General features: G+C 40.1%; 1 protein-coding gene across 2 annotated transcripts in view; it reads right to left on the bottom strand.

Moving 5' to 3' along the window:
* Nucleotides 1–24,978, bottom strand: part of LOC124612277 (glycerol kinase-like) — a 174,733-nt gene that overhangs the window by 121,295 nt on the left and 28,460 nt on the right. For both annotated transcript variants that reach the window (XM_047140381.1, XM_047140382.1), the window contains 2 exons: nt 14,142–14,244; nt 3,177–3,287 (listed from right to left, as the gene is read on the bottom strand). In XM_047140381.1, the coding sequence (XP_046996337.1) occupies nt 3,177–3,287; nt 14,142–14,244 (214 nt within the window). The remainder of the gene's footprint in view (nt 1–3,176; nt 3,288–14,141; nt 14,245–24,978) is intronic.

Below are 24,978 nucleotides of genomic sequence, written 5' to 3'. Positions count from 1 at the left end.
TATTTCTATATTCCTTAATTTTCCTGAACATTTTTGTATTTACTTCTTTTGTCAATCAACTGAAGTATTTCTTCTATTACCCATGGTTTCATCACAGTTACCTTCCTTGTACCTACATTTTTCTTTCCAACTTCTGTGATTGTTCTTTTTACAGATGCCCATTTCTCTTCAACTGAACTGCCTACTGATACATTCATTATCACACTACCTGCAGCCTAAGAGAAACAGCCTCGGAGAGCTTCAAGCATATTTCTTCATTCCTCATTACATCCGTATCCCACTTCTATTCATCATTACTAATTTGTGATCTGAGTCTATATCTGCTCCTGGGTATGCCTTACAATCCAATATATGATTTCAGAAATGCTGCTTGGTCATGAAATCTTCTCATTATCTCCCAGCCATTTTCAAGTATACCTCCTCCTCTCATCATTCTCAAACAGAGTTTTCAATATTACTAACTGAAATTTATTACAGAATTCTATTAGTCTTGCTCCTCTCTCAATGTTACCACCAAGCCCATACTGTCCCATGACCCTTTCTTCTACTCCTTTCCCTATAACTGAATTCCAATCCCCAAGGACTATTAGATTTTCATCTCCCTTTATGTATTGAATTACATCTTCAATATCCTTATACGATTTCTCTGTCTCTTCATATTCTGCTTGCGATGACAGCATGTATACGTGAACTGTTATTGTCTGTGTTTGGTTTGTTGATTCTGATGAGAACAACCTTGTCACTGAACTGTTATGGGTTATGATATTGCCTTCACTCGTCTGACCAGAAATCCTCGTCTTCTTTCCATTTTATTTCATTGACCACCACTATATTTAGACTGAGCCTTAGCATTTTCCTTTCCAAATTTCTAACTTGCCTACAACATTCAAACTTCTGACATTCCATCCCCTAACTCATAGAACATTATCCTTTCCTTGGTTATTCTACCTTTTTCTCATGGTCATCCCCTACCCACCCCCCACCCCTCAGCCTCCGGACAGTCCCCTTCCAGAGATCCGAATGAGGAACTGAAGAACTAGTCTGGAATTTGCTGCAAATGGAGAGGTGACCATGACACTTTTCAATTACAGACTTGTCACGTAGATACACATTATGTCTTCAATGCAGTGGTTTCCATTGCCTTCTGCATCCACATGTCACTGATCACTGCTTATTCTTCTTCATCTTAGTGTAAGTTTCCCAGCCCAAGGCCAAGAGAGTGCCCACAACTTCTGCCCACTCCTATGCCCTCTTTGACAAAGCCATTAACAGAATGAGGGTGACTTCTTACGCCAGAAGTCTTCAGCCACATGTGAAAAGGCCAAGAGGACAGTTTACGTCCCAGGATCACTGTTGTCACTGGTGGGAGAGGAACAACATCAATGACCATAGTTTGGAATCTGATGGAATGGGAGGTTCCGCTGCCTCCAAGATCACTGGCATAGCTTTCTTCCAACATTTCTCCTCTTTTTGCAGTCAGGACTCCTGTCAGGGCTTATAAACTGTAGTGGTAGGAAACTAAGAAAAACAGGCAGCCATGGAACCCATAAGCTGTGGCTCCTACAGCCACTGACTGGTGTTGGGGTGGCAGTCTGTAGATTTCTGAGGACAGTGTTTCTGAAAAAAGGTGTTGTGATAGACAGACACCGAAGGAGGTGGACGCCTCTCTGGCTGGGAGCCCCGAAATTAGTGCATCAGGAACCCCAAGAGGGGAAATTTTCATAGTCTACTTTACTTGTGCAACACTGGAGAGGGAGTAAATACAATAAGTACTGCAGATAACCAGACCACAGTAGACACGAAAGCCAATATCACTGAAACAGAATGTAAAATATAGTACTTTTTAGGAAGTTAAAAACATGTGAGGTGATTGTAGACATTATATTCTTGGATTTGTATTCCTTAATTAGGGTAGCACATTTGAGGGATCATGAAGGTGGTCATTTCCACAATTCACAGAGACAGGGGGTAGCTTAGATAGTGAGTTTTCATGAAGCAGTCAACAAGAGTCTCCAAAAATCAGGTAGTATGAACACCGGGGATGTGTATTCCCATGTATTGGTATTTAAAATGCCACAGCTTCATAACAAAACTGTTAACCATGATTTTGACCATATCAGGAAGGGAATCTCCTAAAAAGCAAGGAGGAATGCTTCAGTGTTGTCACACTTGTTGTCTGGCAGGCCTGAACATACAAAATGTATGCGGTGAATTCCTTACTTTTCCAAATGTTCACATTGTTCTTCATCTGTCTGCAGCTTTAAGTTCCTGTCAAATTTAAACCATGTGCAATGTTTTGGCTTTTATGGAGTATTACAGTAACAGAGACATCACAGAGTTTTTTCTACAAGATAGTAATTCCTGGGACTGGGTAGAATTCACTGTTTAATTAAGATAGAAACACTTTGTAATGTAGTGTGGGAAGAGATTTCTCATTACACATTTTTGGTATTCTGTTTAGGAAATATTGGCTTAGTAGATAGAAGGGACTCTCCATCTGTATGGTTGCAAAACTGGGGACTGAGGGGAGTAAAATTCCGCAGTTCGTTTGGTTTTGCTTTCATCCTGCAGAATGGCCAAGGAGTGTAAGTTCTTCGGGTTGTAACAATATGCAGTGAAGAGTTCTGGTCTGAATTTCACAACCACTGGCTGAAAACTTAGGTTACTTTATGGTGCCAGATACCTTCCTGCTCTGAAAGAAGGGTCTCCCACAGGTTCCATCTAGTTAGGACAATGACCATCTATCTGGCCATAAGATCACTACCCAGAGTACTGGTGCCCTAAACAGACAGGCACCTACTCCTCGGCATGCGCAGGGAGGCAACAGTTTGGGCATGAATAGTGTGCTTCCTGTGTAGTCAGGGATTACAACCTTACAGTTACCAGATGACCACCAACTGGTTACCATGCTCAGTACTGAGTGACCTTCCCCAGACACCCCACATGCCTGTAAAAATATTTTGAAAAGGTGGAAATCAAACCCCAGCTGTGGGGACCAAACATGAATTAATCAAAATAGAAAAGCCATAACTGATGTCCTGTGAGCAAGCTGTTGTCAGCAGCAAATCTGAAAGGAAGAAGTACTGCAATGTCTTGTGGCCCCCTATTCGCCACACTTGTACTCACAAAACAGTTGTAAGCCCCCCTGGAGGCTATTTCACATTAAATTTTCTTACAGCTGTTCCTGTATTATACAGTAAGAAGCATCCAGTTCCATAAGTGTTCTTGGCTTGACCTTGATGTAAACACATTTGACCAACAAGAGCAGACTGCTGGTCACCGAGACACTGAAATAAAAAAAAGAAGAAATGTTACACCCCGTGTGGAATTATACATTACATGTATTAAAAAATAATAAGTAAAGGGTGAATAATACAAGAATCACTTATCAGTGTTCCCACACAAAAAACATACGAGTTTTTGTAAATTGGTTTTTGTTTTTCAGTGCATCCTCCTTCCAACACTATCTAGGCAAAGAACATTTTAGTTCCTTTAATTTTTCCAATGTTAACAATAAAATAAATAACCTCTTAAAATTAAGAATACGTGATTTATATTTTGAACAAATACCTTTCCAATTAGACATCGGAAACTCGAGGTTGGAATAACAACAATATAAGGAAAAGGTAAATTGCTACTGACTGTTACGATGACAGGTCAAGTTGCAGACAGGCACAACGAAATGACCTTACATATTACCCATCAGCCAAAGCCTTCATCAGAAAAGGAAACACACACATTTTCATTCAAATAAGTAAGCACACCTCACATACACAACTACCATCTCCAGCAACTCAGACCAGAATACTGTTGTTGAGTAGAACAAAAGCAGCAATCTCGAAGGGTGGGGAAGGGAAAGAGGAAGCGGAAGGGATAGCAGTGTGTGGATGGAAGGGGGGAGGGGGGGGGGGGGAGTGCTGTCTGACGGAGCTTACAGGGACCAGACTGCCCACACGCACAGCATCGGGAGGCTGTGGAACAGGGAATGGGGGAGGGGGAGGAGGGAGGGGAAGGGGGGAGGGGGAAGGGGGGAGAATGGAGAGTGAAAGAGGAGGAGCAGGGGAGGGTAAAGATGGGTGGGTGCACTGGCAGTGGGCAGCACACAAAGAGGGTGAGGGAATGAGAATAGTGAGGTGATACGACAGAAGGAGTGGAAACTGTTGGGTGGAAGGTGTGGGTACAGTAGGTTACTACAGGTTGAGGCTGCGATAATTTTGGGAGCAGAGAATGTGATGTAAGGATAACTCCCATCTGTGCAGTTCAGAAAAGCTAGCAATGGAGGGGAAGATCCAGATAGCGCAATTAGTGAAGCAGTCTTCGAAAACAAGATCCTCCTCTCCACCACCAGCTTTTCCGGACTGCACAGACGGGAGTTATCCTTACAAATATTCTCCACACCCAAAACTATCCCGGTCTCAACCTATGGCAACCTACTGTCCCAACACCCTCCAACCAGCAATTTCCATCTCCTCTGTCCTATCACCTCCTTATTATTGTCCCCGTACTCTCTTTGTGCTAGTTATCATTTAGCTGTACAGAGAAAACATTTAGCTGTACAGAAAGCATATACGCCAGGAAAGTAGATATTGCATCTGTCTTAAAAAGAAAAATATTCTGCATGTTATAATCCGTACTCATACCAAACTACTGCAACTCATTAATTTGTACAACTCATAGGACAAAACGTACAAACTTTACTTACTTGTATGTAAAGTTGGTCACACAGTTTTGTGTTTACCCCCTACCGCAGTCAGTACAATCTATTCAATTAATTTGGGCACACATTAAAAGCTATCTGGTGGAAAAGAACAAAACCTTCAAGATAGCAGACACTGAATTGGCTGTGGATGAGCAGTAGACAAATCTCCCCTTCAGCTTGGGCAGAGTGCAGCACTCTGAAAAGCTTCAGGCAGAAGACTTTAATAGGGAGGTGAAGATGGATATAAGCCTTGAACCTATTACCATATTTTTACAGTCAGATGGCTCAGACATATACTCAGGCAGGGATGACGACGGAATTCCAACGTAGACCTTGGAACAAAGAAAGGTAATAATGGTTCTTTGATTTAAAGGATTATGGCTTAAAAAATGTTTTTGTCTGACAACAAATCTGCTGCATAAATAGTGTACGAGGAATTCCTAGCCTGTATTTATTAGGAATTTGTATTCTAAGAAGTATATAATTTTCAATGTCTTTCATAAGTGGAAGTAGAAGCTAGTTAGTTCATTGTGAAATTTAAGCTTTTTCCACTGTTTACTATTCTACAAACAACTTGCAAGAATGCGGCCAGATAAATCTGTCAAAAACTATGATATTCTGACAGATAACACCATCATTTTCAAGGCATGAATTGGTAAATGTCTTAAAATTACAAGGAGAGTTACCCATTTGGATATCAGTGGTCTTCTACACTATAAGGCACATATGTCACACAAACAAATGATTCCAGTTTGTGCTTCAAATAATTCACAAAGCTGCATCAGATGTCTCGCCTTATGAGATGACATCAACTACGGCTGTGGAGCAGTGAATGCAACTTCACTGACACATCTCTCATGGGTAGGCAACTGACTGAATTTGGTTTTAAAATGTATTATTCTCATCACAGATTTGAATGTGTAACACGGTGTACCATAGGCAAATGACCCTGATTGTTGTTTGGCAACAAGGATTTTGTCCATTCTTTGCATCACATTTATGCAAACTTCATGCCCTCCACACTTTCCTATCGCTCTACTTCTGTGTGGAAGCACTCTCCTACATGACAAGAACTATTGTTACAATTGACAAGTACAGTGCACATGACAACACTCTAAAGTCAAACTTACACAATTCCATAGCACTGTCAATGATGTGAACTACTGCACCATTTTCATACGAAAGCACAAAGATCTTGAAAATATAAAACTGATGCACCTGATTAATCAAAGTCTTATAACACTCATCAGTAACAGTTTTCTCCTGTCATAGGTGGTCTACATAAACCATACACTGAATCTGTTTGCTATCTTTTGTTAGGTGACAAGGGCAAAGATTTCCAACATCAATGGAACATTTCAGTACTCGTACGTTATTTGGATTATGCATAGAGAACTGCATAGAATACATGTTCATCAGTGATGAGTTGTCACAGAAACTGTTGATCATGTCAAAACACATCAAGACAGTTCCAAGATTTTTCTATTCAAATATTGCACTTTTGCTGTTTATTACAGTTAATATGGTTCAATCATGTTTAAAACCAATTTTGTTGTAAATGTTGGTACACGGTGCTGTTGATACAGCTATTGCCTTCAGTGCGACTTTTTTGGAAACATGAATGCATAATATCAAATTCCACCTATCAAAGCACCATTTTCGAAGTTGGCAGTGTTTTTTACTGTACTTAGCAAATAACAACAAAATTTCCAAATCAAGATAAAGCTCTTTCTATATCCCCATTGATGTCAGTCATTGAAAATACTGTACATACAACCACTGCATAGACAATATGTTTATACTTATCCTTTTCCTAAACAACACCTACAAACAGTTTGCTTCATAGCACTACAACAGAAAATTTATCAAACTTATGTTTCATAAAATGGGTGAATATTATAAAGCCGAATTTCTGAGATGTCCCAGGCAGTTGGTGCTTCCCTTGCATACATTTCTTAAGTCAGCATATTGTTATTAAATGTTGTTGTTGTTTTCTTTAACACAGTCAAAGAAGTTTTAAAATCAGTCTGTGTACATGACAAAGAAATTATGAAGAAAAGAAAAAAATACAATAAAATAAGTCTTTGCAAAAGCAAATCAAAATAGCAGGTAGTCATTCGGGTTCTTTAATTTAGTGAACTGGTTGATTGGTTGGTTGGTTTCAAAGACATCAAAACAATTCATGATGAATGCAGATTGATATGGCCACAGTTAATGAACAGAACTGTAATGAATTATGTAAAATCTTCCTCATTGTAACCTATTTTCACTATCCTAGGCTTTAATCTCATGTGTATGGCTACAAGACAACACAAAAGTGGCACTGAAAATATATTTCACATTTATTAAAAAACTGGGCATTTTCATATTATAGTGGTATCAGTTTAAAAACATTCTATTAAGAGAATTAGCTCATCATTTAAGGGTTATACTGGTTTTTAAAACTTTATCCCAGTAACAAGAACAAAACAAACTTTTTCTGGAAGATAATTCTGCTCTGAAGCCAGCCAGATCTTAATCCAGAATTTCTGTTTTTACGTGATAATTTCTGTAAGTGCTTAGATCAGCATACACTGTGTGATCAAAAGTATCTGGACATCCCCAAAAACATACATTTTTCATATTAGGTGCATTGTGCTACCACCTACTGCCAGGTACACCATATCAGTGACCTCAGTAGTCATTAGACATCATGAGAGAGCAGAATGGGGCACTCTGCGAAACTCACGGACTTCGAACGTGGTCAGGTGATTGAGTGTCACTTGTGTCATACGCCTATACACGATATTTCCACACACCTAAACATCCCTAGGTCCACTGTTTCGGATGTGATAGTGAAGTGGAAATGTGAAGGGACACATTCAACACAAAAGCGTACAGGCCGATCTCGTCTGATGACTGACAGAGGCCACTGACAGTTGAAAAGGGTTGTAATGTCTAATAGGCAGACATCTACCCAGACCACCACACAGAAATTCCAAACTGCATCAGGATCCACTGCAAGTACTATGACAGTTAGGCAGCAGGAGAGAAAACTAGGATTTCACGGTCAAGCGGCTGTTCATAAGCCACACATCACGCTGGTAAATGCCATACGACGCCATGCTTGGTATAAGGAGTGTAAACATTGGACGATTGAACAGTGAAAAAACACCTTTCCATAATGCACAGCATGTGGTGGAGTGGTTACGTGACAATAACATCCCTGTAAAGGACTGGCCTACACAGTGTCCCGACCAGAATCCTATAGAACACCTTTGGGATGTTTTGGAACGCTGATTTCATGCCATGTTTCACCGACCAACATTGATAGCTCTCCTCAGTGCAGCACACCGTGAAGAATGGGCTGTCATTCCCCAAGAAACCCTCCAGCACCTGATTGAACATATCTCTGCAAGAGTGGAAGCTGTCACCAAGGTTAAGGATGGGCCAACACCACAGTGAATTCCGGCATTACCGATGGAGGGCACCATGAACTTGTAAGTCATTTTCAGCCAGGTGTCCGGATACTCTTGATCACATAGTGTATGTATATTGAAATAGGTTTTGCTCTCACAACAAGAGCTGAGAATATAAATGACAGAGAAATCAATTCCTATGATGATCTGCCCCAGGAAAGTTTTATAAGGTCTAATAGGAAATGGACAACACTCGACATTTTGTGATTATTATTATTATTATTATTATTATTATTATTAGAACATCAAAGCTATCTGGGAAGATATCAAAATGATCAAACAAGACATGTTATGTATCATGGTTCATATATGATATTGTGAAAGTTCTCTGCCTTAAGTTTGCCTAAAATGGTCTTGTCGACTTTTTATGAAACACAACCATGCAAATGCTCATTAATAATTACTTCATTATTTTATCGTCTTACAAAATCTAATTTTTTTATTTTTCCTAGTCTGATCCATGGGATCTCCTCTTGTAAATATATGAATATGAATCCATGAAATAATTCCTCCACAGCTTGCACAAAGTTTTTGAGGACACCCAATTTAATGTGCAGAGGATGCAGGTACACATTTTTCTGACCAAGAAGAGGAATGATATGAGATCAAAGTTTCATTCTGAACACACCATTTACTTTCAGAATATGTTTTTTCTCCCCTCTTCTGCCCCCCTCGTGTGAAATGCAGCTCACCTTTGTGTACCAAAGCTACACACTCAGCCAAAATGCATTATTCTGAGATCTTCACATACATGGTATTCATATTTCTTGTATTGTTTGAGTGAGAGTAACAGTTTAAAGTTTTCTAATGTCTCCTCATCGTTAATTACATGACCAATCAGAACAGCAGGAGATTTTTATCATTGTGGAGAAGTCTTGCTTTCATACTACCTACGAAGAGGCATAACTCAACACTAAAATTATGCTCAATAAAGCTCCATAAAAGATGCAATATCATCACAAAATACCACATCATCTTCCTTAGAGAAATATTCAGAAAAAAACAACTACTTACCATAGCTAACTCTCCCACAAAAAGAATTTGCCCTACTTAAAAAGATGGTAACATTTACTTTGAATTAGCAAAAAGATAATAAACCTCCATAATTATGAAAACAACCAATCATTTCCAAACACTGTTGACCAAACTTGCAATGATGAAATGCAATCTGCACCTAACATAGCATTACAACACAATATTATTCCGTTTTTTTAAACAAAGCACATCAGCAATGTTGCCAAACCTTCATTTCCTCAAGGGGGATTTCTGAACTGTCATGTATGAGAGCCTTAAAGTGTTTATTCATCAATTGCATCTGCTGAAGAATTACATTAAGCTGGAGGAGAATAACCCACATTCAGTATTTTCAAGGATTTTGATAGGTTGGGGACAGCATGTCAAAAGAAAACTGAGCACCATAGGCAATAATTGAATTAAGTTTAGAATTTAGCCATCATGATTTAGTTAATGTTACTGATTAGTGTAAATGTATCCCATATAGAAGAACGAAATTAAGTGTGTTCCACTTGTCTCCCAATTTTCTGAAATATTTGTAAACATTGCTGTTTAAGTGACTCTCATAAATAACATGTTACAAAGACCAATTATTTAAACAAAATATCACAGATATCAGTGGAAAATGCACAGAAAACTAATTTTGGTGAAGTATTTTTGGCAGAGCGCGTTCTCTTGAGATTAGTTTAGCTGAAGTGGTAGGGACTGCCAGTCTCGCTTGCGAGATGAAGACAGAGCTCACCATCCGCAGCATCATCGACAGGACCGACTGTGGTCCTTTGGTACAGAGCCAAGTGGAGGGTATCAATCAGAGGCTCAGGAGGTTCTGCGACCATGTAGGTTGCAGATTCCTCAACTTGCGCCATTGAGTGGTGGGTTTCTGGGTTCTGCTTACTAGATCAGGAGTCCACTACACACACAAAGTGGCTACACGGGTAGCAGGGGCTGTGTGGAAGGGACTGGGCAGTTCTTTTAGGTTAGAGGGTCTCCGGGAATTACAGGAAGGGTCTCAGTCTACAAGGGCGCAGGGCATACGCAGGAAGGTACAGAGAACAAAAACTGATATTGTAGTAGTAAATTATTGTAGCTGTGTTGGGAAATAACCAGAGCTCCAAGCGTTAATAGAAAGCACTCGCCCAAATTGTTCCAGGTACAGAACGCTGGCTGAAGACGAAGATGAGTTCAGCCAAATTTTTTTCAAACGACCCAACCATGTTCAAAAAGGACAGATTACATACAGTCGGTGTTGGAGGGTTTATTGCTGTCAGAAGTCGTTTACTTTGTAGTGAAATTTAAGTAGATAGTCCCTGTGAGTTAATATGGGTTGAGGTTATACTTGACGACCAGAATAAATTAATAATTGGTTCGTTTTACTGACCCAAAGTCAGACGATGCAGTTGCTGAACAATTAAAAGGAAACTTGAGTCTCATTTCAAACGGGTACCCCAGTTCCACAATTTTTGTCGGTGGTGACTTCAATCTGCCCTTAATATGTTGCGAAAAATACATGCTAGCTGGCGATAGGCATAAAACATCATCCAAAATTTTACCAAATGCTTTCTCAGAAAATTATTTCAAACAATTAATTCAGGAGCCCAATCGAAGTACAAATGGTTGCGAAAACGTACTTGTTCTGTTAGCAACAAATAGAGAGCATCATGGCGGGTACAGGAATTAGTGAACACAAGGCAGTTGTAGCAAGACTGAACACCATAACAACCAAACCCACCAAAAATAAATGTAAAGTACATCTATTAAAAAAAAAAAAAAACAGATACAAATTAATAGACACCTATCTAAGAGACAGTCTCCACTTCTTCCAATCTGACTATGTAAGAACAGACTACACAGGGTTTGAATTCAAAAAAACTGTATTAATGACAATTGAGATATATATACCACATAAATTAATAAGCAATGGTGCTGATCCTCCCCCTCATACACTAATGCAGAGGCAACGAGAAAAGCATGCCTAATTTAAAAGAATGCAAAATCCACAAGATTGGCGAAATTTTCCAGAAACTCAAAGTTTAGTGCAAACTTCAATGCAAGATGCTTTTAACAGTTTCCACATGAAACTCTGTCTCAAAATCTGGCAGAAAACTCATTGAGATTCTGGTCACATGTAAAGTACACCAACGGCAAGACGCTATCAATACCATCACTGCACAATAACAACGGTCATGTCACTGATGACTGTGCCACTAAGGCAGAGTTACTAAACACGGTTTTCCAAAACTCGTTCACTAAAGAGGACAAAGTAAATATTCCAGAACTTGAATCCAGAACAACTGCCAACATGAGTAACTTAGAAGAAGATATCCCCAATGTAGTGAAGCAGCTTAAATCAGTTAATAAAGGCAAGGCTTCTGATCCAGATTGCATACCAGTCAGGTTCCTTTCAGAGTATGCTGATACAATAGTGCCATATCTAACAATGACATACAACCGCTCGCTCATTGAAAGATCTGTACCTAAAGACTGCAACATTGCACAAGTTATGCCAACACCAAAGAAAAATGAAAAAACAGGAGTAATCCAATTAATTACAGACCCGTATCACTAACATCGATTTGCAGTAGAGTTTTGGAACATATTCTGTGTTCGAACATACTGAATTACCACAAGAAAACAATTTATTGACTAATAGTCAGCACAGATTCAGGAAAAATTGTTCTTGTGAAACACAACTAGCTATCTACTCTCACAAAGCAATGAGTGCTATCGACTGGGGTTGTCAAACTGATTCTGTATTTTTAGATTTCCAGAAGGCTTTCAACATCATTGTTCACAAGCTTCTTTTGTTAAAATGGCATGCCTATGGACTATTGCCTCAGTTGTGTGACTGGATTCGCGAGTTCCTGTCAGGTGGGTCACAGTTCATAGTAATTGACGGAAGTCATCTGGCATTCCCCAAGGAAGTGTTGTAGGCCTTCTGCTGTTCCTGATCTGCATAAACGACATAGGAGACAATCTGAGTAGCTGTCTTAGATTGTTTGTAGATGATGCTGTGATTTGCCATCTTGATAAAAACCAACTACAAAATTATCTAGACAAAATATCTGTATAGTGCAAAATATGGCAATTGACTCTAAATAAAGAAAAGTGTGAAGTTATCCACATGGGTACTAAAAGAAATGTGCTAACTTCTGGTTACACAGTAACTCATGCAACAAATCTAAAGGCTGTAAATTCAACTAAATACTTACGGATTACTACTAATAACTTCAGTTGGAATGTTCACAAAGATAGCACTGTGGATAAAGCTACCCAACAACTGCAATTTATTGCTAGAACACTTAGGAAATGCAACAGGTTGACTAGAGAGACTGCGTACACCACACTTCTCCGTCCTCTTCTGGATTATTGGTGTGTAGTGTGGAATCCGCATCAGATGAGACTGACGGAGGACATCAAAAAAGTTCACAGAAGGGAAGTTCGTTTTGTATTATTGCGGAACAGGAGATAGAGTGCAACGGACATGATGTGTGAATTAGGGTGGCAGTCATTTAAAAAAAGGCTGTTGCAGCAGAATCTTCTCCTGAAATTTCAATCACCAACCTTCTCCTCTGAATGCAAACATATTCAGTTGGTTCCCAAATCCATAGCAAGAAATGATGATCATGACAAAACAACAGAAATTGGAGCTCACACAGAAAGATTTAAGTCAGGGGCGGGCAGGAATCCTGCACGTGTGCGGTGCACTTGCACGCGTGCAGTTAACAGGTGTTCTGCGTGCACACAGGGGCAAGCTGGCCACCCACTTATCTCCCCTCCCCACCATACCTTCTGTCCGCTCCTTCCTGTGCAATGCGTTTTGTTTCGTAGCTTGCTTTAGTTGATTAGTAGGAGTGCTTGAAAGATACCGTGGTTTGAAAGAGTACCTATTACCTACGATATGTTTTATTTAATTATCACAGGTGGAGTGGAATGAAATAAGGTTAGTAGGAGTGCTTGAAAGATGCCGTGTTTTGAAAGAGTACCTATTACCTACGATACGTTTTATTTAATTATCACAGGTGGAGTGGAACAAAATTTCTACATACAGACAAACACAAACAGTTACTTAAATTTTCATCACTGATGTTTGCTCCTAACCGACACTTACTAATTCAGGAAATGGTTTTCCAGCTCTCGCTATATTAAGCGCAATCTTATAACTTGCACGTACCGCTGGGCTATTATTGTTGTCAACCTGAAAAATTGAAAACAGTGCTCCATAAAATGTTAAATCAGTTAAATGAGAGATACGACGAAAGGAAGTCGCAGATCTCTCGTGACCACAGCAACTACGACACATTCATCTAGAATCATCAGATCGCTCTTCTTAAGCTCAATTTCCCCATCCGCTCAGAATCCGACAATAAATTGTACTCGTCCTTGTGAAATTTGTTATAATGGCCTTCAATACTATACTTTTGCTGACCAGCGAGAATACTACCACATATTAAACATTTCGAATTTTCACGTTTTTGCACAAAGAAAAAAAGATTCTCCCATTACTTTTTAAAAGATAGCAAATCTCTGCTTTTCCGTTTCCTTGTTTCACTCTGCATTTTCCGGTTATTGAAATACAACATTCACTACGTAGTGGTCGCTATGCATCAACGTCCGCAGCTTAGCCTGGCACTACGCTGCCGCAACCTGCCGGCTGTCACAGTGCTCCAGTCGATGATTGCATGCGAGCAGCACACGTGCAGCGCTGTGCGCTTATGAGCCGCGTGCAACATTTGCCCGCCCCTGATATAAGTGCTTGTTTTTCCTGCATGCTGTTAGTTTAGATTAGATTCAGTTTTCATTCCGTAGACCCAAAAGAACTGTAGGGAAGTAGGTTGAAGGTGGTTCGACGAACCCTCTGCCATGCACTTAATTGTGAACTGCAGAGTAATCATGCAGATGTAGATGTAGAAGATAAATACAGTGACTGAAAAATTTAGGAAACATTCATGGAGACATTTAAACCAACCTACCCCTGAAATAGGCACTCCTTCCAAAGGAGAAGCAGCAACGTATCCATAAATTTCTGATGAACTTCTGATTTCAGGCAAGATTTCTTTTGGTATACCAAAAAATCTGAAAAAAAGGTAACAACAAGTTTATTACACTAAAATGGACTAAAATGGCACTTAAAAATTATAAGGGAAATAAGCTCACATGGAGAAATTAGCACAATGCTGGCAAAGATATCTTAATGAGACTACATCAATAAAAAGGAACCAGGTTACTATCAGAGGTACCAGCTAAGAATCAGAATTTTAGGTCTTCTGTCACACAGTTCCTTTCTGCCTCACGGGTCCCCCAACACCTCACCAAATGTGATACATTTGACAGCAGGTTGTGTAGGTTGAATTGCCTACATGAAGGTTCAAAGTGCCAACATTTTATAAATGTTTTCTGTTAAAGAGAAGGTGACAGAGGTAATTAGCAAGTTCTTATAAGTTACAAATACAAGCTCCTACAAGTTCAGGTATTCTATCGGAGATTTAGATGGTGGTAAAAGTGCTCAGATCTACAGTTAGCTATGCTGTAGTGAAGTTGAAATGCCAAGAAACCATTAAACTTAATTACTGTTTAGTATGACTCAGAAATTAACTGATAGTGCCATCAAACTCTTCGACATAGTTTATGAACAAACTGTCACACGTCCTTTTCATTAACTGCAGAGGATTTCAAATGCAATATAGATACAGACATCAGTGACTGAATAATCCGCCACAAGTGAGAGGGGAGGGTACAATTTTCAAGACCATGCTAACGCCCCGAAAGTACCAGTCATGATGATAAACAGAAGAGGCATGTAATTACAAACATGGTTTTATTTAAAGATGTTCCTGGCAACATGGCTGCCAGTTACAAAATAAACTTGCTATAATATTTCGGCAACTGGTACCAGCTTAGAGAAACTCAGAAACAGCATCTTCCCTGAAGATAGTGGTCGAACGAACTGCTGAAATATCACATCATGTTGACTTTGTGGTAGACATGTGCATGTGTGGAACTGGCAGATGTATAAGGAATGATATTTAGTTGAGAACATTATAGCAACAGTGAAATTCTATGGAAATAGATATTTGGGGCTGCAGTTCCTTATTTTGATTCAGACTATTTGTTTTTGTCAATTAGAAAATGAACACAGATGTTTGTAAAAACATGCAACATGTTTTTAGCTTTGTGGCAACAATTTGGAATCTGACTTCTCCATATCAGTATTATAATGCTGCTACCCATTCTACCCACAAAGTAAAGGTCACTGAATCAGTGTCTGAAGGGTATCAGCGGGACTGACTGTCTCCATGAGTCTCACTGCGCATCTTTTTGGATATGAACTAGTATCGAGGTTGCCACTCAAAAATCCAGTGAGAACTATTCACTCAAATCAGAAATCTGACACTAAGTGTATCACAACTCAATGGAATCCTACGGATTAAACAATGTAATAGTGGCAAAAGGAGGTCTTACTATCAGTTATATGGATGTCCTCTTGTGAATGAACAGAACTGGGTTAGTAGCTGGAGGTAGTTGGCCATGTATTGAATGTCTTTTATTCTTAGTGCCACCATTTGTCTGCTATGGCTCAAGCAGTATCCCGTCCCTTACATTTGAATTCCTCACAATTCATTTCTTATACTGATGACTATAAAGACGAACAGCATCAAGCTTTTTAACCTTGAGATCAAACAAGTCTTTTGCAGAATTTGAAAGACCAATACAAATCTTTTACAATTGCTCTAAAGCACAGTATAATGAGACCCATCCGAAGAGGCAGCAGATGTGCGGCATCAGTATTCCAAAGAGGAAATTTAGCACTTTATGGACTAGCAGGGAAAAAGAAAAAGAAGTCAATAAAATGATGGCACAGGAGAGCAGTTCAGTGCTAAAGGTGAGAACAGAAATAACACACCAAGTATACGAGTACCATATCTGCAAAAGAAAGTACACTACTGGCCATTAAAATTGCTACACCAAGAAGAAATGCAGATGAAGTGGAATGATCATATAAAATTAATTGTTGGTAAGGCGGGTACCAGGTTGAGATTCATTGGGAGAGTCCTTAGAAAATGTAGTCCATCAACAAAGGCGGTGGCTTACAAAACACTCATTCGACCTATACTTGAGTATTGCTCATCAGTGTGGGATCCGTACCAGATCGGGTTGATGGAAGAGATAGAGAAGATTCAAATAAGAGCGGCGCGTTTCGTCACAGGGTTATTTGGTAACCGTGATAGCGTTACGGAGATGCTTAACAAACTCAAGTGGCAGACTCTGCAAGAGAGGCGCTCTGCATCGCGGTGTAGCTTGCTCGCCAGGTTTCGAGACATTTCTGGATGAGGTATCGAATATATTGCTTACCCCTACTTATATCTCCCGAGGAGATCACGAATGTAAAATTAGAGAGATTAGAGCGTCCACGGAGGCTTTCAGACAGTCGTTCTTCCCGCGAACCATACGCGACTGGAACAGGAAAGGGAGGTAATGACAGTGGCACATAAAGTGCCCTCTGCCACACACCGTTGGGTGGCTTGCGGAGTATAAATGTAGATGTAGATGATAAACGGGTATTCATTGGACAAATATATTATACTAGAACTGACATGTGATTACATTTTCACACAATTTGGATGCATAGATCCTGAGAAACTAGTCCCCAGAACAACCACCTCTGACCGTAATAACGGCCTTGATATGCCTGGGCATTGAGTCAAACAGAGCTTGGATGGCGTGTACAGGTACAGCTGCCCATGCAGCTTCAACACGATACCACAGTTCATCAAGAGTAGTGACTGGCGTATTGTGACGAGCCAGTTGCTCAGCCACCATTGACCAGACATTTTCAATTGGTGAGAGATCCGGAGAATGAGCTGGCCAGGGCAGCAGTCGAACATTTTCTGTATCCAGAAAGGCCCACAGAGGAAGTGCAACATGCGGTCGTGCATTATCCTGCTGAAATGTAGGGTTTCGCAGGGATCGAATGAAGGGTAGAGCCACGGGTCGTAACACATCTGAAATGTAATGTCCACTGTTCAAAAGTGCCGTCAATGCGAACAAGAGGTGACTGAGACGTGTAACCAATGGCACCCCACACCATCACGCCGGATGATACACCAGTATGGCGATGACGAATACACTCTTCCAATGTGCGTTCACCACGATGTCGCCAAACGCGGATGCGACCAACATGATGCTGGAAACAGAACCTGGATTCATCCGAAAAAAAATGACGTTTTGCCATTCGTGCACCTAGGTTCGTCGTTGAGTACACCATCGCAGATGCTCCTGTCTGTGATGCAGCGTCAAGGGTAACCGCAGCCACGGTCTCCGAGCTGATAGTCCATGTTGCTGCAAACGCCGTCGAACTGTTCATGCAGATTGTTGTTGTCTTGCAAACGTCCCCATCTGTTGACTCAGGGATCAAGACGTGGCTGCACGATCCATTACAGCCATGCAGATACGATGCCCGTCATCTCGACTGCTAGTGATACGAGGCCGTCGGGATCCAGCACGGCATTCCGTATTACCTTCCTGAACCACTGATTCCATATTCAGCTAACAGTCATTGGATCTCTACCAATGCGAGCAGCAATGTCACGATACGATAAACCGCAATCGTGATACGCTACAATCCGACCTTTATCAAAGTCGGAAACGTGATGGTACACATTTCCCCTCCTTACATGAGGCATCACAACAACGTTTCACCAGGCAACGCCGGTCACCTGCTGTTTGTATATGAGAAATCGGTTTTTGTATATGAGAAATCAGTTGGAAACTTTCCTCATGTCAGCACATTGTAGGTGTCGCCTCCGGTGCCAACCTTGTGTAAATGCTCTGAAAAGCTAATCATTTGCATATCACTGCATCTTCTTCCTGTCGGTTAAATTTCACGTCTGTAGCACGTCATCTTCACGGTGTAGCAATTTTAATGGCCAGTAGCATATGTTAAAGCATGAATAGAGCTGTACGACATGTGAAGACTGTTGCAATAATTCTCCTAAAAAAACTATACCTCCTCTTTTCATATTGTAATAATCCTCTGAGGATTATTATGTTAAAACATTTTTATTTTATGTCCTCAAAAGTAGACAGAAGATAACCATCTACTTATTACCTACAAAAACAAGAATAGGAACAGTAAATTGCTTTTGTCAGGATAAAGAAAAAATGAACAAATTTTTGAAGAGTAGGAACAATAATTCAACATCCTGAATCATGAGTGTCATTAGGTACAGTAACATTTATTATTGGCCAAAATGAAATAAACCTGAAAGCACATGAGAGATTTCAGTATAGCTGCCTTTTTTAACTGTGCGTATCTGTTATTTTTGTTTTGATAGCAAATGAGTAAACAATGTTCCTATCTTAAATATAGTCAGCTTATCCTTTAACATATTTCGTATTGCACGGAACTGAGTCGTAAATTTCGCACACAAAAACTAGGACCAGATACAAGCTAATTTAGGACATCTGGAAACAAGGTAACTGCATGCAAAACAGACTTCTCAAGTTTACCACTGGAAAATAATGCGTAAGTTCCATCATATTTCTTGGAAACAACTATTCGATATACTCAGGTGGCTTTAATAGTGTCTTGCAGCAGTAACTACCAAAACCACAAACACTTTCCTTTGTGTTTCTTTCCATCTTGTGTATGCAAGAACCCCTGAGATTAAATAGTATGGGGACTGAGGCTGCAATACATCCTTATGATCACTGAACAAAAGTATTCACTAAACAAGGCTTTCAAAATGAATCCGTAGCCATCACTCTAGAAAACAGAAATATTAACTGTAGAGATAAGCAGCTGTGCAGTAGCTTCCATCAACAAACGATAAACATCTCTCACAGTGATCCACCACCTTCCATAATGAATCAGTTAAGACTGTAATAGAAGATTTTTTTCAGTGAGTTTCGCATTTCTGTGAGTGTTGAGGAGGGGGGCAGATCACTGAACATATAATAATGAAAATGGAGTAACACTGGCACAGACACAATGGATGGTACACATGTCCAATACATTTCAGGTCACAGTAATTGTTCCACCTCAGATTACGAAATTTATGGAAGACTCATCTCCAGAAAGGACAGCTGGACTTAATGGTGGCCATGAATAACACAATCACTACTACCAAACCTAAATCAGAATCATATGACAAGTTCATTAACCCATCAAAAATGTTCCCTAAAATTTCCACTAAGTTTGCAGGTATGCTTGTGTCTGAAGGTTAACATAAGAGACAAATTATTTACACACAGGTTTTTCTGTCTTTTCAAAGCAAATCATTTTGGTGAAGCATTACCATGACTGGAGGAATCCACTGTTTGCCATAAACATAAAGGTGAACAAAGTTAGGAAAGAAATGCTCATGAGCCACAGCAGTCAAAAAACTTGGAGAGTAGAAAACTGTCACAATATCATTGTAACCAAATGACCAGTGCACATTAATGTCAACACCAACAGAATTGTCCACTGGCTTCCTTCAAACGGTACACCGGAGTAAAACATTTACAGCTGGAACTAACCGAAATAAAGAAGAGATGGAGGTTCACTATGAAGAAATTAGAATAAGCTCATGCTGGTGCAAGAATTTCAAAGAAGTTTGTATTGATGAGATTAAGGTCAATCAAATCAAACCTTTCTACCCTAAGGCCCAGAAATATTTATTAGATTTCCACACAAATATCATATGCATCAGTTTCCTAATGTCTAGATAAAGGCCCATACAGTGTCTGTATTGAAGCTGAATATGCTTACAGACAATCCAAAAAGATATAGGCCAATATCTTCCTGAGCCATCTAACCAAGATCACTGAATGCCTGATTCTGACTCAACTATCAGAACAAATAGATTTTTTTCTTCATAACAGAGCCAGCTAACTTTGGATCTATAAAGTAGAAAGGAAGACAAGTTGTTATCCCAAATTCTCAATCTAAAGCCGTACACTAAGGATGGCTTCAAAGAAAAGAAAATGACAGGAGCTCGGAGAGTGAGTTATAATAAATATATCATCCATCGAGTAGAACAATGGCACCCACCCTTATTCCATGTGTATAAAAATGATCAACCTCTGCTGGAAGTTACCACAAGCTTGTTTATGCTAATGATACGGTAACTGGAATCCAAGGATATGTTCTCGAAATCACTGAGATAACCTTAACGAAATCATTTGATCTAACTCAATGTATTTTCAATTAGCAGAAGCCTAGGTACCACAAAAAACAATTCCCACTTGAGGAAGCAGGAAGAACTTTATGTATAAAACAGAATGTCGTCAAACTGGATGACTAATATACATAAAAGTACCTGGTGTATCTTTGAATGATATGCTGACTTTTAACCACCACTGTATCAATATCATACAGTATGCCAAGAAACTGCATCATCAGAAAATTAATGAGCTGTCAGGTAGTATACTCAACAACATGCACTGATGACATCTGTACTTGCCATGTGATATTTCACATTGGAGTATGCTATCTCTACAGTGTAAGTCAACACTTGTCATTTCAAATATGACAGCAAGATTTATCACAGGTTGCCTAAAATCAACTCCATTGCAAAAGGATGGTTTCTCATGTACATATCCCCTTCTACAAGTGAAAATGCTCTGAGAAAGAATGAGCACAAAGTTCTTCCACTTAGACACTAGCTTCAGACAGTGTTGATCCCAGTGAATATGCTGAAGAATCTTTTTTTCGTAATTACAAAAACATTTTCACACACCACTCAACATTTATTTCCATATACAACCTGGTACAAATGCATATAAATTGGGTGTTATAAATCTGGAAACAGATGAGTCCAATATAAGCTAAGGCACGCAAGTCATGAGAAGAAAACCTATCACATGCCACATCCAAGCAGGAGTCCAGTAGTAGCTGATATTGGCAAAGTCTGAATAGTAAACTAACATAACTCTAGTAATTGAACCATTTCTCACAGGATGCACATGCTGGCTTACACAAAGTGAAATGATTTACAACAGACTGCAGCCAGTCTATAATTAACCATGAGAGCCAGCTCCCATAATGCATTGCTGGAGATATTACACCAGGCAGCTTACAGTATACCTGCTGGATGTTCCAGAACAGGGTTCCTAACCCATGGCCCACGGGTCACACGCAGCCCACAGCAAGTATCAATGTGGCCCAAGAAGTGAGCATCTGTCACAAGATCGAAAAAAAATTCCACAAAATTCTGTTTATATTAAGTTATGATATTAATATTTTCATATGAAATTCACATGATTGAAGTGGTGCAACAACAGCTGATGATGATGATGTTGCAGCTGGATGCAAGAAATTGCAACTGCCACCAACTGGCAGCCATAAACAACTAAGGATCCCTAGATCCATTGTGGTATGGTCCAAAAACATACATATACACCCTGTGGATCTGATGTGGAACAGTGTGGTCGTATCCTCCTCTCTCTCTACAGGTGGGAATAGCAGAGTGCAGAGGGTCCAACGAGGGTGGCCATGAAGCAGCTCAGCCACACAACAGCTTTGATGGGTGTTGCTCTGTATATGTTGCTAGAAATCTTCAATATAAGTGAAAGATAGGCTGCTACTCATTGTAAAGATGACCTTTGACATTCCCGACCCCCCACCCCCACCCCACCTCCTTCCCCGATGATTCAGCGCCCTTTTATAAGGACACTGTGGGACTCCAATCCCATTGAACATGATTTGGCCACATTAAGTGAAGCATAACAGCAATTTTTGCTCCAATATATAGGGTGGAACAACTAGTGCCCTTTCAAAACCTTTTGGCGAAATTTGAATGATGTGATAATGGAGGAGGGGGAGGGGGGGAAAGTGATGTTGACACACACATGAATTAAATGCTGCAAAGGGTATCTCTAATAAGCTCCCCCCTCCCCACCCGTATTGCAGCACCCTCAGTGCCACCCGCCACCCACCCACTTTAAAATGACTCTGTACAAAAATGGGCATTCACAGACTCTTAGGCGCTGGTTTGAAAGGCAACCATTTCAACAAAAATCAGCTTAGTCGTGCTCCATCACTGAACTAGTTTCTGCTGGCCACAAACAAAATCTAAGGGTGCTGAAAGGGATGCCTGTCATGCCAGCATCTTGGAATCACTGAATGGCCATCGCTGTACAAGCACATTTTTGAAGTGCCCAACAGAGTGCAGGTGGCACCAAGGATGTTGCCAAAATGGGGGAATTGTGAGGGTGGGTGGGGGAGGGGTGCGGGGAGTGTCTTAGGAGGATCCCTTTTCAACCTCCTCCCCCTCCTCCTCCTCTGAGATCATCTCATGCCCCAGGAAGATGCAAAACAGCAGGATGGATAAAGCATAATCATTGTTTGCTGCTTCGAATCACATTCAAATTTTATTGAATGGTTCCAAAAGGTCCCTAGTAGTTCCAACCTATACACCGGAGCAAAAATTGCCATATTGCTGCAATTTCAAAGGGGTCCACCAACTTTCAATGGGGTTTGAGTGCCACAATGTCCTTAGAGAAGGATGAATCATCCAGGGGATGTCAGCAGTGTCAAAGGTTGTCTAGAATGTTGTTCTGTTGCTCATCACACTGTGAACTGTTGTTTCTGAAGGCAAAAAGGGTGGGAATCAATAACCCAAGAAAAGGGGTGGTTTCGACATTACCCTTTATGCCTCACCAAAGACTTTTCTTATCGATTCCGAGGGCAGAGTTTCTGAAATGTTTTCCTCAGCCACCCATTAGAAAACAATGTGATTTCACACTGGGCATCACAATTCTCACTTCCATCACAGAGGCATCAAGAGAAGGTGTGAATTGTGGGCAGGCTGGGTGTGACAACCTTCCCGTCAAGTGACATAACCATGCTGGCGGGGACAGAATTGTGGCAAAATTTGTGCAAATGTGAAATCATTAATCTGCCTTACATATCACATGAACTTCTGAGTCTGGGTCATCTTTAGCATGTGTCAGCATCTCCCTATATGAAGCATTGTTGAGCCTGAGGGTGACATTGCAGGGTGTCACACTATTGAACCATTTCTGAGGAAGGTTGTAGGTACCACTGGAGCCAAATTTCAAACTTCTGCATCACAATGGGAGACAATTACGTGGTTTTAAAAAAGTGAGCCTTTAATGTGTTCCACAGTGTTAGTGTCAATGATGTTGAGAAACAGCTGAAAGCAATAAAACTAAACAAAGCCCCAGAGCTCAATAGAATCCCTATCAGATTCTATACAGAATTTCCGGCTGAGTTAGTCCCTCTTTAACTATCATAGATACCATGAATAAAAACCCATGATGAGTAGTTGGAAGAAAACACAGGTCACACCTACTACCTACAAGAAGGATATCAGAAGTGATCCACTATACTACTGTCCAATATCATAGATAGCCAATTGTTGTAGAATCTTAGAATTTATTTTGAGCTCACATGTAATGAGGTATCTTGAACAGAAGGACGTCATCCATGCCAACAAGCAGGGATTCTAAAAATGATCAACCATGTTAAACCCATTTCCCACTTTTCTCACATGATTTAGGCACAGTATCTCTTGATTTCCTAAAAGTATCTGACTCACTACCACATCCATGCTTATTATCAAAATTATGATCTACGGGGTATCAAGCAAAATTTGTGGCTGGACTGAGTATTTTTTGGTAGGGGGGATGCAGAAAGCGATCTTGGATGTAGAGTCATTGACAAATATAGAAGTGAATTTGGGTGTGCCTGAGGAAATTGTATTAAGATCCCTGCTGTTCATGTTGTATATTAATAACCTTACAGACAGTGTTATTATACCCTCAGACTTTTTGCAGATGATGCAGTTATCCGTACTGAAGTACTATCTGAAAGAAGCTGTAGAAATATTCAATCACACCTTGATAATATTTCAAAGTGTTGCAAGGATTTGCAATTTGCTTTAAATATCCAGAAATGTAAAATTATGCACTCCACAAAATGAAAAACCAGAGTGTAATATGATTATGATATCAATGACTCACAATCGGAAATGGTCAAGTCACATAAATAACCGGGTGTAACAATTTGTAGGGATATAAATGGAACAATCACATTGGTTTAATAATAGGTAATGCAGGTGGCAGACTGTGGTTCACTGGTAGAATACTAGGGAAGTACAATCAATCTACAAAGGAGGCTGCATACAAAATACTCATGTGTAACAACCAAGTGCTTTACTCAAGTGTGTGGAACCCGTACCAAATAGAACTGAGAGTGCATATTGGACAAATACAAAGAAGCGTAGCATGAACTGTCACAGGTTTTGTTCGATCCATGGAAAAGTGTCACAACGAAGTGGAAAGAACTGAACTGGCAGCTGCTTGAAGGCAGACACTAGCTATCCTATGAAAACCTACTTAGAAATATTCTGGACCCAACTCAAAGTGATGGAGCTAGGAATATATTGCAACCCCGTACGTGTCACTTGCATAAGGATCATGAAGACAAGATGAGACTGATTACAACACACAAAGAGGCATTTAAGCATTCATTCTTCCCACACTTACATGTGACTGGATCAGGAAAAGCCCTAACAACTGGTACAATGGAATGTACCATTGGCCACACACTTCACAGTGGGTTGCAGAGTATAGGCGTAGATGAAGATGCAGATTTATGGTGTCATATAGTGTGTCACAGTAGTAAGATTGACCATTGTGAATTTTAGTTATATCCAACTTAGAAGCTAGTTTGGAGCTGGCTTCATAATTGGAGCATTACTGTGGACAATTGGAATTGCAACTGCAACGGCTGAGAGGCCTGTTGTTTTGAACACTACTGGTTGACAAAACAGTTCTATGTTGCTGTTTTCATGAGCAGCC

Source organism: Schistocerca americana, chromosome 4 (genome assembly GCF_021461395.2).
Source record: "Schistocerca americana isolate TAMUIC-IGC-003095 chromosome 4, iqSchAmer2.1, whole genome shotgun sequence".
NCBI lineage: Eukaryota > Metazoa > Arthropoda > Insecta > Orthoptera > Acrididae > Schistocerca > Schistocerca americana.
This window is presented reverse-complemented; position numbering and strand designations above follow the sequence as displayed.